Raw genomic sequence first — 14077 nt, 5'->3', positions numbered from 1 at the left:
GGGGGGGGGATGAGGAGGGGGGTGGGAGGTTGGGCCCGAGGGGTCCGGAGCTGAATCTATTCTGTTTGTGTCTTTCAGGACATCGATTTGATTGACATCCTGTGGAGACAGGACATCGATCTGGGAGCCGGGAGAGAGATTTTTGACTACAGCCACCGACAGAAAGAAAACGAAGTGGACAAAGAACTGAACGATGGGAGGGAGAGAGGGGACGGCTGGAGGAACACAGGGGGACAGGTCAGCAATAGGAACCTGCTAGTGGATGGAGAGACCGGGGAGAGCTTCCCTGCACAGGTAATGGAATAACATTGGCTTTATATTGGTACCCAGCTCTCCTATAGCCAACACAAGGGTCCCCCCCCACCCTCCAGCCCCATCCCCGATGCTGGGAGCACCTTGCAAAGCGTTGGGTGGGGCCTGCGGCTCTTTTGGATGCGCCGTAATGAAGCTGTGCTGATGGAGCTTGGTTTCATCGCCACCTCCCTAATCCCGAGGCTGCGGTCCTTGCCTTTCCCATCAGGTGCCTGGCGTGGAGGATCAGACGGCCCTGTCCCTGGAGGAGTGCCTTAGGCTGCTGGAGGCCACCTTCCCTTTTGGGGAGAGCTCGGAGGTGGGTGAGGATGGGGGTTGGTGCCCCTCGTACCCCTCATGGACAGCGCAGGGCTGGCAGTGAATTGGGTTAAGCTGTTTAAGGAGGATCCAGGCATCGTGCCTGCGAAAGTAGCGGCAGGGGGAGGGGGGAGGGTGTGGGGTGGTCACAATTAATTAAAGACTTCTGGCTTGGCTTCTAATTAGTTCCTAGCGAACTGCGGAGGAATAACTGCAACCGCTTTGCTCCGAACAAAGGAGAAGCGATTGCCGGCGTGGAGGTGGAAGGGCATCGGGGCTGGCTGCCTCCCTCCATCAGCTGGGGACTGACTGTGCCTCACGTGGTTCAGTTTCCAGCTGCAGATGTCTCCACCCTAAGCGAAGCTGTGCCCAGCGAGAGCCGGCCCGCGGGCATCCAGAGCAGCCTGCTGTCTCCTCTCCTCCCAGAGACCGAGTCGCCCTTCGATCTGGAGCAGCAGTGGCAGGATCTCATGTCTATCATGGAAATGCAGGTCAGGGCACCCTCGGGTGGCGGCTGCTGGTGCTGGAAGGGTGGGCAGTGGGAAGGGGGTTTTGCCATTCTAGGCACACGTTATCACTCAGCTGAGTTTAGAGGAGATCCAGTGGTCGTTTCAAGCACCCAGATCCTGGAGAACGGCACTTGGAGGTTCGTAACAGCTTTGGTTTTATCGTAGTGTGGGGTGACATTGAGGGCCCGTGTGGATGTTGCTGGCAGCGTCTTAAACCTCCTCCAGCTGGCGGATGGTGCTGGGCTGGATGGAGATGAAGCTCCTTCCACAAGAGCTGGGAACGCCTTTGGTGTATCCTGGTGGTGAAGGGCAGGGCCTGAACGTGGTTGGATTTGCTGAGCTGCTTCGTGTCTCTTCCAGGCTATGGAAGTGAACAACACGACCGCTGAAACCCTTTACAACGGCACGAGCGGAGACCTGCTGACTTCTAACTACAACCTCGCCCCAAACACTCCCATCAATCAGAATGTCAGCCTGCATCAGGCCTCTCTGGGCAGCTGCTCACAGGACTTCTCCCTCTTCAGCTCTGAAATTGAAAGCCCTTCCATGGGTGGCAGCTCAACGCTGCTGCAGCTGGCGCCGGACAACTCCACCGGCCTCAACAGCACCTTCAGCTCCACCAACTTCAGTGGGATCTTCTTCCCCCCGCAGCTGAACAATACGGTCAATGAGACGACGGGCCCCGAGCTGCCGGACCCGCTGGGCGGCCTTCTTGACGAAGCCATGCTTGATGAGATCAGCTTGATGGATTTGGCCATCGAAGAAGGTTTCAACCCAGTGCAGGCCTCGCAGCTGGAAGAGGAGTTTGATTCTGACTCAGGTCTTTCTCTGGATTCTGGCCACAGTCCTGCTTCCCTTAGCAGCTCAGAAGCCTCTTCCTCTTCTTCCTCCTCTTCCTCTTCCTCCTCCTCCTCCTCTTCCTCTTCATTTTCCGAGGAAGGAGCTGTCGGTTACAGCTCAGACTCTGAGAACGTGGACTTTGAAGAAGCCGAAGGGGCTGTCGGGTACCAGCCTGAATACAGCAAGTTCTGCCGCATGAGCTACCAGGACCCGTCGCAGCTCCACTACTTGCCTTACCTGGAGCACGTGGGCCACAACCACACTTACAACATGGCACCGGGGACCCTGGATCCAGAGGAGCCCAAGCTGCCCAACGTGGGGAAGAAGAGCAACAAGGAGAAACCGTCCGAGTTCCTGGATAAGCAGATGAGCAGGGATGAACATCGAGCCAGAGCCATGAAAATCCCATTCACCAACGACAAGATCATCAACCTGCCCGTGGAGGAGTTCAATGAACTGCTCTCCAAGTACCAGCTCAGCGAGGCGCAGCTCAGCCTCATCCGAGACATCAGGAGACGAGGCAAGAACAAGATGGCTGCCCAGAACTGCCGCAAGAGGAAGCTGGACACCATCCTAAACCTGGAACGAGACGTGGAGGACTTACAGAGGGACAAGTCCAAACTGCTCAGGGAGAAGGTGGAGTTCCTTAAATCCATCCGCCAAATGAAGCAGAAGGTGCAGAACCTTTATCAGGAGGTTTTCGGCCGCCTGCGGGATGAGAACGGCCAACCCTACTCCCCCAGTCAATATGCCCTGCAGTACGCCAGCGACGGCAGCGTCATCTTGATACCTCGCACCTTGGCTGACCAACAGGCCAGGAGGCAGGAGAGGAAACAGAAAGACCGTAGGAAGTGAGGGGGAGGCGAGCGGGAGGAGTGGGAGAATCGCTCAAGGTAGAACTGGAGAAGGGCTGAGCCTGGAAGCGCTTAGAGGAACTTTGACGCCTTCTTATCCGATGTATCTTCTGTAACGTGACTGCTGCCGGTCAGTGTACGGGACAGACTGCGGCCGAGCGCTCCCTATGGGGAGGGATGGGGAGGAGCAGACAGTGCATTGACGAGCCCAGCACCTTCCACAGCCTGGAATCCTTTGAGCGCAGGAAATGAGCTGGAATCACTGATGGGGAGATGATGGAGGTGGAAAAACAAACCACAAAACTACTGTTAGGAACTGGCTTTAAATAAGAAAAAAGAGATTGAAGCGAATGAACTTTTAAAAACCGAGCGATAGGAGAGACGTTGTTCTGAACTTCCAAAGTTCTGTGATTTCAGGTAGTTGGTTTTTTTTTTTGGGTTTATTTTTTCCTTTTTTTTTTAATTATTATTATTATTATTTTTCTTTTTCCCCCTGAACCCCGTTTTGCCATCGGTGTGTGTGATTCAACCCCACTTAATTCCAGATTAACCATAGATCAGCCCAGTGCACACATGGCATCACAAACCATGCGGCTCCCATTAACCCTTCCTGGTCTGAAGAAGCTTAAAGAGAAGGGGCTGTGCTGCCTCAATACACGGAGCTGAGCCCTGGGGAAGGGGAATAAAGGGGAATAAAGGGGGAATAAAGGGGGAGATCATAACTAGGAAGGGTTAATAGGAGCTTCCAGTGCTGTGCATCCCCACCACGCTCACAGAGCACACTGTCAAGGAGGGCACCCAGCATCCTGCACGCAGCCGCTGTCTTCTCCTACTGACTGGCTTTGGGGTGGGTGTGCAGCAGCAGGGACACTTCTAGAGCTAGAGACATCTGGTAGGATTCCTGTTAATAACCGTGCTTTGATTTCATTTCTTTTTAGGGTTTCAACCCTTGTTTTTCCCTATTTTATAGGGTCTAGAGTGCTTGTGTTGAGTAAAAAGGGAGAAGCCCAAACGTTTCGAAGCTGCTAATTGTTCTCTTTGCCATAAAGATTCAGTGTAACCGTGTGATCACATTATAGGATTCTCTTCTGTCCCTAGGTGTTGGTCTGACTTCCTTTGTTTTAAGGAGGGGGGTGGGGGTAGTGCCTTGATCACTGTTGGTCTCCTCCATGGAGACGATCCTAGAAGCTGTATTTACAATATAGCACAGCTGGGAGTGACTTTACCAGCAACCCAATAGCTTAAAATGGCTTTCCAAGCCAGTCCTGTGCATGTGATACGGGCTGAGGGCGTAGCACTGAGGGGGGAAGGCGCTGGGGTTCTGCATGGAACCCAGTGATGCCAGGGATGGGGTGGGAGGGGGGGGATGATGCTGCTGGGGGCTGCCAAGGAGGAGGTGATGGTGTGGGCATGTGAACAGGCTGGGGGGGGGAAAAGGAGCTGAACCTCGAGGTGTGGGGTGGGGAGAGCTGCCTTTGTGGGCTGCAAGGCAGCAGGGCTCTCCCTTAACCCCTCTACTGAGATCCAACAGCTTTACTTACACGTGAGACGAAGCACAAGTGATGGAGATGTGGGTGTCGGGGGGAGGTTGGAACGGAGCCCCGTGTGGATGGTTTAAATTATTTTCCTCTTAGAAACTTTTTTTTTTATTATTATTATTTTTAAAATGATCTGTGACCTGTCAGGGAAAGAAGAGAGATTGTGTGAGCACAGGACAAAATAAAAAATAAAATAAAACAGCTTATTCACTGTACAAAGCTTTGGTTTCAATGATTTGCTTTTCATTTGCTGGTTTTAAGCTGAAAAGCTTCAATGTGGGGGCCCTTATCCACAGTGGTCCCAGCCTATAGGGGCCACACAAGGTGTTCCTTAAAGCATCAGTACTCACCCCATCATTGCCAGTAGCCATTTTTCCTCCCCCTTTGCTTCTAGTGGGGGCAGAGTTAATACAGAGCTGATCTTGTCTTCTCAAATCAATGATGAGCCAGCAATGGAGCCCAGTGATAAGAGGAGGCCTGAGCAGCAAGGTGCTGTGGGTCTCATCCTTATGGCCCAGCAGCAACACACCCATCAGTGCATTGTACCCATAAGGGAGGGGAGGCCCTGCATCCATTGGGGACTTCATGGCTGGGGGTGGGAGCAGTATGATCATCCCTGAACCGACCCCTTATCACAGGAGGGGATGGGTTTGTCTCCCTTCTGCTGGGCACTAAGGGCCAGCACAGCTCAGGTGCTGAGCAGACCTTTCATTTTCCAAGGCAGGAAGCACTTACCCACCAGCAGAGCCTCCTCCCTCTGATCTCAGCCTGAGCCCCAGCTTTGAGCACTGAACCCACCACCACGACCCCTCCCAGCTCCCAGCACATAGAGCTGAGCTCAGTATGATGCTCTGCCCCATCAGGAGCCCCACATCCCTCCAAGCTCCAGCAGCTTCCAGCCCCCCATGGCCATCAATCGGCCCAGAGCCTCTCCAAGGAGCTTCATCCTCCTTATGTCCAATTAAGTGGACGTTCCTCCTTCCAATTGCAGTGATTAACACCGGTTTAATTGCTGCTGCTGGTTACCGGCTTATGGAAGACATTTCAGCACACTGCCAGTGCTGCGAATAGCCCAGATTTCAATGGGCTGCATAGTTTTACAGGCACTGACAGAACAGCTGAACACCACCCAAAACCTCAGTGCTGCTCCCTGCTCCGACTCACACCCTGTGGGTGCTGGAAATTCTATGCCAGAAAACCCCAGTCAAACCTCAGCCCCTGCCAAGGGCTGCGCTACGGCACTGAGAGCCAGGGGGCCAAGCAGAGGGGGCACAGCTTCCCCTTCCTCTATGCTAAAGGCTGTGAGCTCTCATGTAAGGCCAAAGCAATAAAGCAACGCCATTCCCATCTCCAGCCACCAGAACGAGTGGCAGAGCTTTAAGAACAACATAAAAAACCCATTTGGAAACACAAAGCGACGACTCCTGGTTCACCTTCCCAATGAGAAGTGCAGGAAAAGCCACTTACCCACACACTGCAGGGTCCTGGCCAGGAACAGCATCAATCTCCATCCATCAAACAGGTCCCACATCACAGCTACGCCTCTCACCCTCAAGGAGCATCCTCGACTCAGGCCTTAAGCTTCACTCCTTCAGCTTCACTCCTTCAGCTTCAATCCTTCAGCTTCACTCCTCCTCCGCCGCGTCTCTCCTGCAGTCACAATGAATAAGACGCAGCCATCAGCTCCACTCGCCACCTCGATGAGAGCTGGAGGCCACATCTAACCTGGTTACAGCACCACCAAGGGCTGGTTTTTTTCCCCCTTCCTCACTGCTCTACACCGAGCTCACGCACAGAGAGATGGAGGAAGGGGGGAAAAGGGTTGAAAAAGAGAAAGAAAAAGAAAAAAAATCAAGATTATAAATCTAAAATTTTATTGAGAGACCCAAAAATAATAAACCAAACCAAAGCAGACAGAGCTTGGGATGAAGTTAAAATCCAAACACGTACTTTACATTTCAACAATGGTTTTTTTTCTTTCACAGGAACCTAAACACATGCTTTTTTTAAACAAAAAAATAAAGAACAACAAAGGTTTGTACAATGCAAATCTAAATACATACCGACCTACAAGGAAGTGCCAGGAGTCTGGCTGGGCTCATAATTCCAGACATTAAATAAGTCATTGTTTGTAATGAAATTGGGTTTGTAAGAATAAAAAGGTTCTGGGTTACTCATCTGACTCCGGCACCAATGTCTGACCCTCCTAAAGAAGAAAACAAAACCCAATTGCTTGTTATGGGAGAATACGGAATTCATTCTCTTTTTTGATTTTCTTTGTGCTGTTCGTTGTTTCCTCTCTCTCCCATGTGTGAAATGTGAAGGGTGCCCAGTGCTGCTGGCTGGACAGTCAAGTTAAGGTAGGAAAAGGAATCAATAGTCACAAGTCTTTCCCCCCCACCCCTATTTCCCTCCCCTCCTCCATTTTGACAAATAGCACCTTGTGATGGAGAAGTAAAACAGAATAGGTACAAAGGCTTTCAAAGGGTTCAGATGCATCCCCAGCCCACCCTCCCACATACAATGCGTGTGTCAGTAAGTGGCAGTTCTGCTTCAGGACAATACGAATCACAAGTTTGTATGTTCACAAGTCTCCCCCCCATCCCCACCTTCCCACCCCCCCCCTCAATACAAACTGCTCTGAGGGTTTGGAGGAGCTCAGCTCCAAAGCTGCGGACATTCACAGCCTCATGTCAGCATCCCTGTCTGTCTCCTTAATTCTGGTCATCAATACTGGGCTCTTATTTTTGTCTGTTTTGTGAATTCAGGTTCTTAAAAACAAATGACCTGTAAATGATCTGGAAACATCATCATCAGAACTCACCTCCCTCCCTCCCCTCAATAAAACAACAGACCAATTTCATCCCCCCCCCCCCCCCCCCCATCCCCCCCAAAGACCGATACACCAGTAACAGCAAAAGAAAAACAGAACAGAAATAAAACCAACAACAGAAAATAAAACAACCCCCCCCCCTCAAAAAACAAACAAACCTACACACATGCTACGCAGTAAAAATGCAGAGTTAACACTATTGGGAAGAAGGCTGTGGGTTGTTGAGATGGTCTTTGAAGAATGAGCAGTATCCATCTGCACTCCTTTACCCCAGCCCACCCATCACCAGTGACAGTCCTTCATGGAAGGGGTTTGGTTTCCTCTCCCACAAGCTGCCAAATGGACAGCCTGGAAATCCCATGGCCTCCCCCCCTACGCCCCCATATCCCTCACCCTTCCCTCCCTCCCCCCACCCCTTCCCCAATGAGTGGGGCTGGTTTGAATCTGTACACAGCATGAAGCTGCATAAAGCAGTGGAGCAGCTGCAGGGCACAGAAACCATACTGGTCTCTTCAAAGGGCATCTTCTCCAGCCATCTCTACGCTCCCCATAGAGCAGAGCTGCGTTCTCCCCCCTCTTGCTCAAACCCACAGTTCAGATCTTTATACAAAGGCTGGCCAAGGTGGGTGCCAGGGTTTAGTTCTTGTCCTCTTTCTTGTCATCGTCCTCTGAGGGGTAGGAATGCCATGTCAACCTCTCCTCATAGAACGAGATGACCACCTGGGGGCACTTGATGTTGGCTTCCTTGGCGGGGACCAGGTCGGCCTCATCAGAGTTCTTCCTACAGGCCAGAGCAGAGGAGCAAATTAGGGAACTGCAGAGGGGAAGGCAGAAGAACTGGAGAGAATCGAGCAGTTGGAAAACCGAGGAGTCCTCAGGCCACTCAAAGAATCCAAAGCAAACCCTTCCTGAGTGGCTCTGGTGCAGAGAAGCAGCACGTGAGCCTTCAAAAGCAGACACAAATTCAGCTCCGTGTTGTCAGGCACGGGGCCAGCAGCCAAATCAAAGCTGCAGCCCTTCCCCAGCTACTCCATACTTCAGAGACAGCGCAAGAGCAAGTGGCTCCTGCACCTTCATCACCTGCTTGGTTTGGCTCCCAGCTGCACCAGCGACAAGCCCTGCTCCACTACAGCTGAAAGGGACGTGGTCACAGCTCTCCTTGGGCTGCGGGCTTCTGAAGCTGTGACTCAATGCCACAACGTCACACCCCTCTTTCTCCCCAAGCTCGCGCCTGCTGCAGGGGGGGCATCTTAAGAGCCACGCAATCCCAAGGGCCCTACCTGCTTCTTTCACATCCACGTTAGTCTCAGCGCAGAGAGGGTCACCTCAGGCAGCAGCGCCATCGTGAGAGATTTCGTGCCAGGTAGCAGGGACTCCCCAGGCGCAGGTCCTTCCCTCTCTGGCACAGAATAAGTGAAGAAATGACAGACACAAAGACACACTCACCACTTCATCAGGAACATGAGCTCCCCGCTGGAATCTGTGGCACCGATGATCCGCTCTGGTTCAAAGCCCCGGGCAAAACCTCGTGGTTTCTCCGACTGTAAGAGACAAGTTTCTACTTGTAGCATCAAATGGTGACGCTCACAGCCCTGCTGCAGGACACACAGATACACTGAGGGCTGCTCAAAAAAGCCTCCGTCCATCAGATGCTTGGACTGCAATAACAGCCCAGCAGGCACAGAGGGGACCTGGAGCCCCAGGGCAGCCCAAAGCCACAAGCAGAGGATTGAATTCCCAAGGCACAGCTGCTCAAACTTTTGTGCTGGCTGAGATTCAGCAGCTCCCAGGATACAAACCAGGCTGCAGAGCCCTTTTTCCTTGTCCTTCTTCATCCTGAGACGGAGGCTCTCTGCTCTGCCCTGCTCCCTCTCTTGGAGGCAGCAGGTGATCCCTGCAGCCCATTTTACCCCTTGCAAATGCTAAAGAGAAGCTGTGGCTCCACACGTTTAGGTTCAAAGACTGACCTTTCAGTTTAGTGCTAAAACCAGCTCTAGTTTCTCACAGAGGCCTGGCTCAGAGGAGCAGCTCGTGCCTCCTTCTGTAAAGCTGCAGCTCTTCTAAAGCATCCAGCTGTGCCTCACTGATCTGGAATGGTCTCCCCTCTGTGCAGAACCATTTGACTGAGGTTTCAGAGCACGGCTACTCCAGTTGCTGGACACTGTGCCAAATGCAGAGCTAGGGAGGTGAGTACACAAAGCCCACGCTGCCTCACCTCCTCCTTCTTCTTCTTTGGTTTGCTCTCCTCCCCTTTGTCCTCCGTGTCAGACTCTGCTTTGCGTTTGCTTCCCTCAGACTTCTCACTCTCATGTGCAGTTTTCTGGGATTGAAGGAACTCTGCAATGAGGTCTGGGCAGTCGAGGTTCTCCTCTGGCTCCCATGTGTTATCTTCACTGGAATCAAAACCAGCAGTTTAATTTACAGACAGGGACAGACACAAAGTCCTGACATCGGATCAAGTGGAGATTGCTGAGAGAAGCAGCACCTTTCTGTGCCCTCACCCCACAAAACAGATAAGGGCAGCGATACCAGGACAAAGTTATTTCTCTTTCCAGGAAAGAAATGCATTTCATTTCGTCTACCTGCTTGCTTCATGCTCTGTTAAAGGGAAGGCAGCCTCAAATCTGACCTAGGTTTCCCCTCTTTTAGATTAAAGCCATTCCCCCTCAACCCATCACTATCAGAATGTGTAAAAACTCAGTTTCCCTCTTGCTTACTTACTCGGAGAAGCCTTTCCATTTCAGCAGATATTCCACTTTGCCCTTCACCACTCGTCGATCCAGGACCTTCTCCACCACATACTCCTCCTCCTCTTCCTCTAAGACCTCTTCTACTTTCTTCTTGTTCTGTTTTTTTCCCATTGTGCTGGCCAGTTTTTCAGCTTACGGGCGACGCTGCTGAAATGGGAAAGATCACACGTGTGTGTTAAGGTCAGGTTTGCCTTTGCTAGGCAGCAAAAGTAGATCCAGTACCCAGCTTTGTATCTGAGTACCCAGCACAGAAGGCTGTTGTAGAGGAAAGGCAGTTATAAAGCAGGAAACACACAAATCCCTTCCACTCATCCCTGTCCTGAGCTGTGGAAACCATTTGCAAACCCACACAGCAGCAGGAGGGAGAAAGCAAAGTTAATAAACAGTTAATTCACACTAAACACAAGTGACAATCCCTGATCCTGAGCTCCCCATTTCCTTCTCTTTGGTGTTTTTACATACGTGTGCTCTAGGATATTCATCCTCCTTATCTCCAGGGCATACAAACAGCCTCAGAACCACAAGCCCAGAGCACTGTAGGGTTTGCAGGATGCTCAGACCCTGAAGAAAGGAATATGGGAGCGTTGTCCTCAGGTTCTAAGGCTGCCCTGATTCAGGCTGCCCAAAGGGCTGGGAGGTGCTGAGCTTTCCTACCTCACGTCACCAACACTGAGTCACTGGTTTTGTTACCAGGACCAAACCTCCTGGTCCTGGCTCTGTATCCTGAGAGCAGTGATTGCCACCCACCCACCCACCCACCCACCTTGCTGAACAGCTGCCCAGAGCCTTGTTGGCTTCACTGCTTTGGTTCCAGTAAGAAATGTGTTTTCTGCCAAGCAAGATGAGCTGGTCAAACATTACCAGCCCAAAGGTTTCGTTTTTGCTGCTCAGGTGATTTCGAACGTTTCAGCTGACAAAAATCTACTTAGTTTATACAGCAAAACAAGAATCCCACAGATTTACACGAATGGGAGATGTCAGAGTTAGGAACAATCTCAGCTCTCAGCTGAGCAAGCTCCCTTTGCACAAGATGTTGCCGAGTTGATCAGCTGCCATTAAAGCTCTATTCAAAGGATAAGGCTCAAAAATGAGGCCCGCAAAGCCCATAATATGAACGACTAGTTCACACCAGAAGCCCCAACTGAGAAGACAGGAGGGACACAGCTGAGGCCAAACGATCCAGACCACCCTGTCTGTGCTGCTGTCTCACAGACAGGCCCTAAGGGCAGCCAAGGAGCATGAAAAGCACAGAGAGAGAAAGCAGCACTTCTCTGTTTGGCACACACAGAGCTCAAATGTTTGGATTTTGGACCTTGCTGCTGCTCGGAGCACACACTGTGCTGGGCCAGGCGTGACAACAGCCCTCCTTCAGCACAGGGCTGTGTTGCTTTGAGTTTACCTGGTGGCTTTGGAAGAAGAGGGGTCAGCAGCAGAGCAGGCTGGAGATGGGGACAGGAAAAGAGCTGGTTGTGTTAGAGCTGCAGCATCCATCAGAGGAGACGAAGCCTCCTCTGAGAGCTGGGTGAAGCCGTGAGGAGCTCCCCAGCCTGTAAAGCCCAACAGCTGGAGTGATGACAGGGATATTGGCACTGCAGGGGCACAGCTACCACAGGGCTCCTTTATTAAATATCACAGCACACCCAACCTCGAGGGGATACAGATTTCCTGCCCCATTCCTGTGTGTGTAGGGGGGGAAGTAAAAGCTGGAAACAGCTTGTTAAAACAACATCATGGAACAGAAAGGCTTTTCCCTGCCCTGCTCCCAGGCTAAGGCACAGTCAGATATTCACTGGGTATTGACTGGATGCTGGGTGGAGGCGAGCCCAAGGCTGTGCAATGCAACAAGGCCAAGCTGCCAGCGCCTGCAGGAAGCCAGGCTCCAGTTTCACTCTGGAATTCCTTTGGCAGCTCCTTCCTCCCCTTCGCCCCCGCGGGGGAGGAGGATCCTCCACGCACTGAGGCACAACCTGGATGTGGAATAAAGGGCCCGTAGGGGTGAGATCTTGAGGTTCCCTGCTCCCAGATGGGATTTGTGCTCAGCTGCAGCCAAAGGGATCTCAGTCACATACACTGCAGTTGTTGCCTTGGATCCGGGGTTGCGGTGGTTCCCTGGATCAAAGTCTGGGGAGGAACCAGAGCTGGGAATGAGATGGGCAGCAATGGAACAAGGATTAAAGCCACAGAGCAGTGCAAGCAATGCTATGCCACAGCTCCATCACTGTATTACAGGAAGGGCAGAGAAGATACAGATGCAAAGCAACTTGAAGAAAGCAGGCCAGGAACAGAACCCAGGGGGTCTGGTGGTGCTGGGGCTCAATGCAGCACAGTACATCAGCCTGCAGCAGGCAGGCAATGCTGAGCCCCAGCACAGCAGCTGCTGCAGAGCCCGGCGTTGCAGAGGCTGGAGCTGCTGTGCAGGCCTTTCTCTGCACTGCAGTCAGGGAGGCTGGAGCACGACAAAGGGATTCGGGAGAGATCGAAGCCTTTGCAACGAGGGGATTTCAAACCCTGATAGAAAACAAACCACGCAGAGCACTGTTGGGTTTGTGGTTGGAGGGGAACACAGCAGAGGCAATGGACAACAGATCTGCTCACATCTATAGGATCTGATGCTGGATTATCCTGCCCTATGAGAGGTCTCATTAAGTAGCACGCGTTTCCTATGTTCAACTTCAATTTTCCTTCGCTTAATGGGTGAAAAAAGTTTGGTTTACACTGAAAAAAACCCATCCTGAGTCTAGAAACCCTGCCCTAAGTCCTTCTGTTTTCCATTAGCTGCTTCCTACCTAACGCTCAAGGCAAGGCTGAAATCCTTTGTGAAAAGGAAAGCAGAGCAGTGAGAGATTGAAAGAACAACTCCTTGGTCTGAAGCTAATAGGGAAAAGCATCTGACACACCTAAGGCACTTGAAAAGAATTCAAAGCCCAGTAAAAGGGCAGGGGGAAAAATAAAGAGAGGCCCAGCATGAAGGTGTGCACAAAAGGCTGCTTTATAGGGCCAGGAATAGCAGGCGGAGGAGCAACAGAGCTTGGGTTGATGGCATGGAGCAGCACAAAGCTTGGCTCACTGTGCTTCCTGGGGCAGTGGGGAATGGAATGGATGCTGCTGAGGGACAACTGCTGCCTTTCCAACGTGCCTCGTGTTCATCTCTTCAGTAGGAAGCTTAACAAAGGGAGAGCCAAGGAATAAAACGTGGACAGCCAGAGCTTGGGGCTGAATACAGCCCGGTTCCATGAGCTGCACCTTAAAGGCTGAACAGTTCAGCTTCGCTTTAATGAGTTCCAAACTTGAAACGTTTCCTCCCTTCTGCCTTGGCCCAGAGCTCTGCAAGGAACTTAAACACTCCAAGTTTATTCTGCACGTGTCAGGGGGAGGCAGAAGGCACCGATATGTTAAAGTGGAAAATAGAACATAAAACCTTTCAAGCTCCAGAACCTGAACGTGGCGTAAAACACCCCATAGAAAGTACGAGTGAAAGCTTAAAGCTTCGAGAAGGGATGAAACTAAAGGAAAACCACAAGCTTTGAGCTCAGCCACACCAGTTAATTCACAATCAAGGAGACAACCTCTGGGTTTAAAGATAAATACACACAGCTGGGGTGTTACAGAGCTCGAGCTCCAAACCCCATCCTATAGACAAGGATTGTATGGCTTGGCTGGCAAAGAGCTTGAGCTCCTATAGACAGGGGTTGCATGGCTTGGATGGCAAAGAGCTCGAGCTCCAAACCCCATCCCATAGACAGGGGTTGTATGGTAAGGCAGACAGACCTGAACTCCTTTAAACCAGCCAAAAGCTGATGGTGAGAACAGAGGGCTGCATTCCTCCTTTGTGTAAAGGGAGGAAAGCAAAGCATTACCACGATAGCCTCAGTTTTAGGGTGGGAGGTGAAGGCTTCAAGTGTCGGGTACCAGGAACAACTTCATCTCAGTAAGAGAAAGAGGGAGGTGGGAGTGTCACCAGCAGGGGAGGGATGTGGCACTGAGAGTCATTGGGACCTGAGGGGCTCATTTCCAACCTTAACCACTTTATGACCAGCTCACAGCTCACAGCTCCTCAATTCCATCCTCCCCTCCCCTATAATACACGGGGGATCCTCGCATTGCCTGAAGGCTCATAGAGACTCTTTGCCCTCTCAGCTTCATA

General features: G+C 51.7%; 2 protein-coding genes across 3 annotated transcripts in view; one reads left to right on the top strand and one right to left on the bottom strand.

The window, feature by feature from the left end:
• Positions 1 to 3909, top strand: part of NFE2L1 (nuclear factor, erythroid 2 like 1) — a 12190-nt gene extending 8281 nt beyond the window's left edge. Inside the window, exons 3-6 of the mRNA XM_015885575.2 lie at positions 79 to 294; positions 521 to 610; positions 939 to 1100; positions 1479 to 3909. Of these exons, the coding sequence (XP_015741061.1) occupies positions 79 to 294; positions 521 to 610; positions 939 to 1100; positions 1479 to 2813 (1803 nt within the window). The 3' untranslated portion in view covers positions 2814 to 3909. The remainder of the gene's footprint in view (positions 1 to 78; positions 295 to 520; positions 611 to 938; positions 1101 to 1478) is intronic.
• Positions 3910 to 6201: 2292 nt separating this feature from the next.
• CBX1 (chromobox 1) overlaps positions 6202 to 14077 on the bottom strand; it is an 8674-nt gene continuing 798 nt past the window's right edge. Inside the window, exons 2-5 of one of the 2 annotated variants that reach the window (XM_015885619.2) lie at positions 9905 to 10077; positions 9399 to 9576; positions 8630 to 8724; positions 6202 to 7964 (exon numbers count right to left, since the gene is read on the bottom strand). In XM_015885619.2, coding sequence (XP_015741105.1) covers positions 7820 to 7964; positions 8630 to 8724; positions 9399 to 9576; positions 9905 to 10044 — 558 coding nt within the window. In that variant the 5' untranslated portion in view covers positions 10045 to 10077 and the 3' untranslated portion in view covers positions 6202 to 7819. Of the gene's footprint in view, positions 7965 to 8629; positions 8725 to 9398; positions 9577 to 9904; positions 10081 to 14077 lie in introns of both variants that reach the window. The other variant, XM_015885618.2, reaches the window with a different exon arrangement.

Source organism: Coturnix japonica, chromosome 27 (assembly GCF_001577835.2).
Source record: "Coturnix japonica isolate 7356 chromosome 27, Coturnix japonica 2.1, whole genome shotgun sequence".
NCBI lineage: Eukaryota > Metazoa > Chordata > Aves > Galliformes > Phasianidae > Coturnix > Coturnix japonica.
The sequence above is the reverse complement of the archived record's forward strand: the minus strand, read 5'-3'. Positions and strand labels throughout refer to the sequence as shown.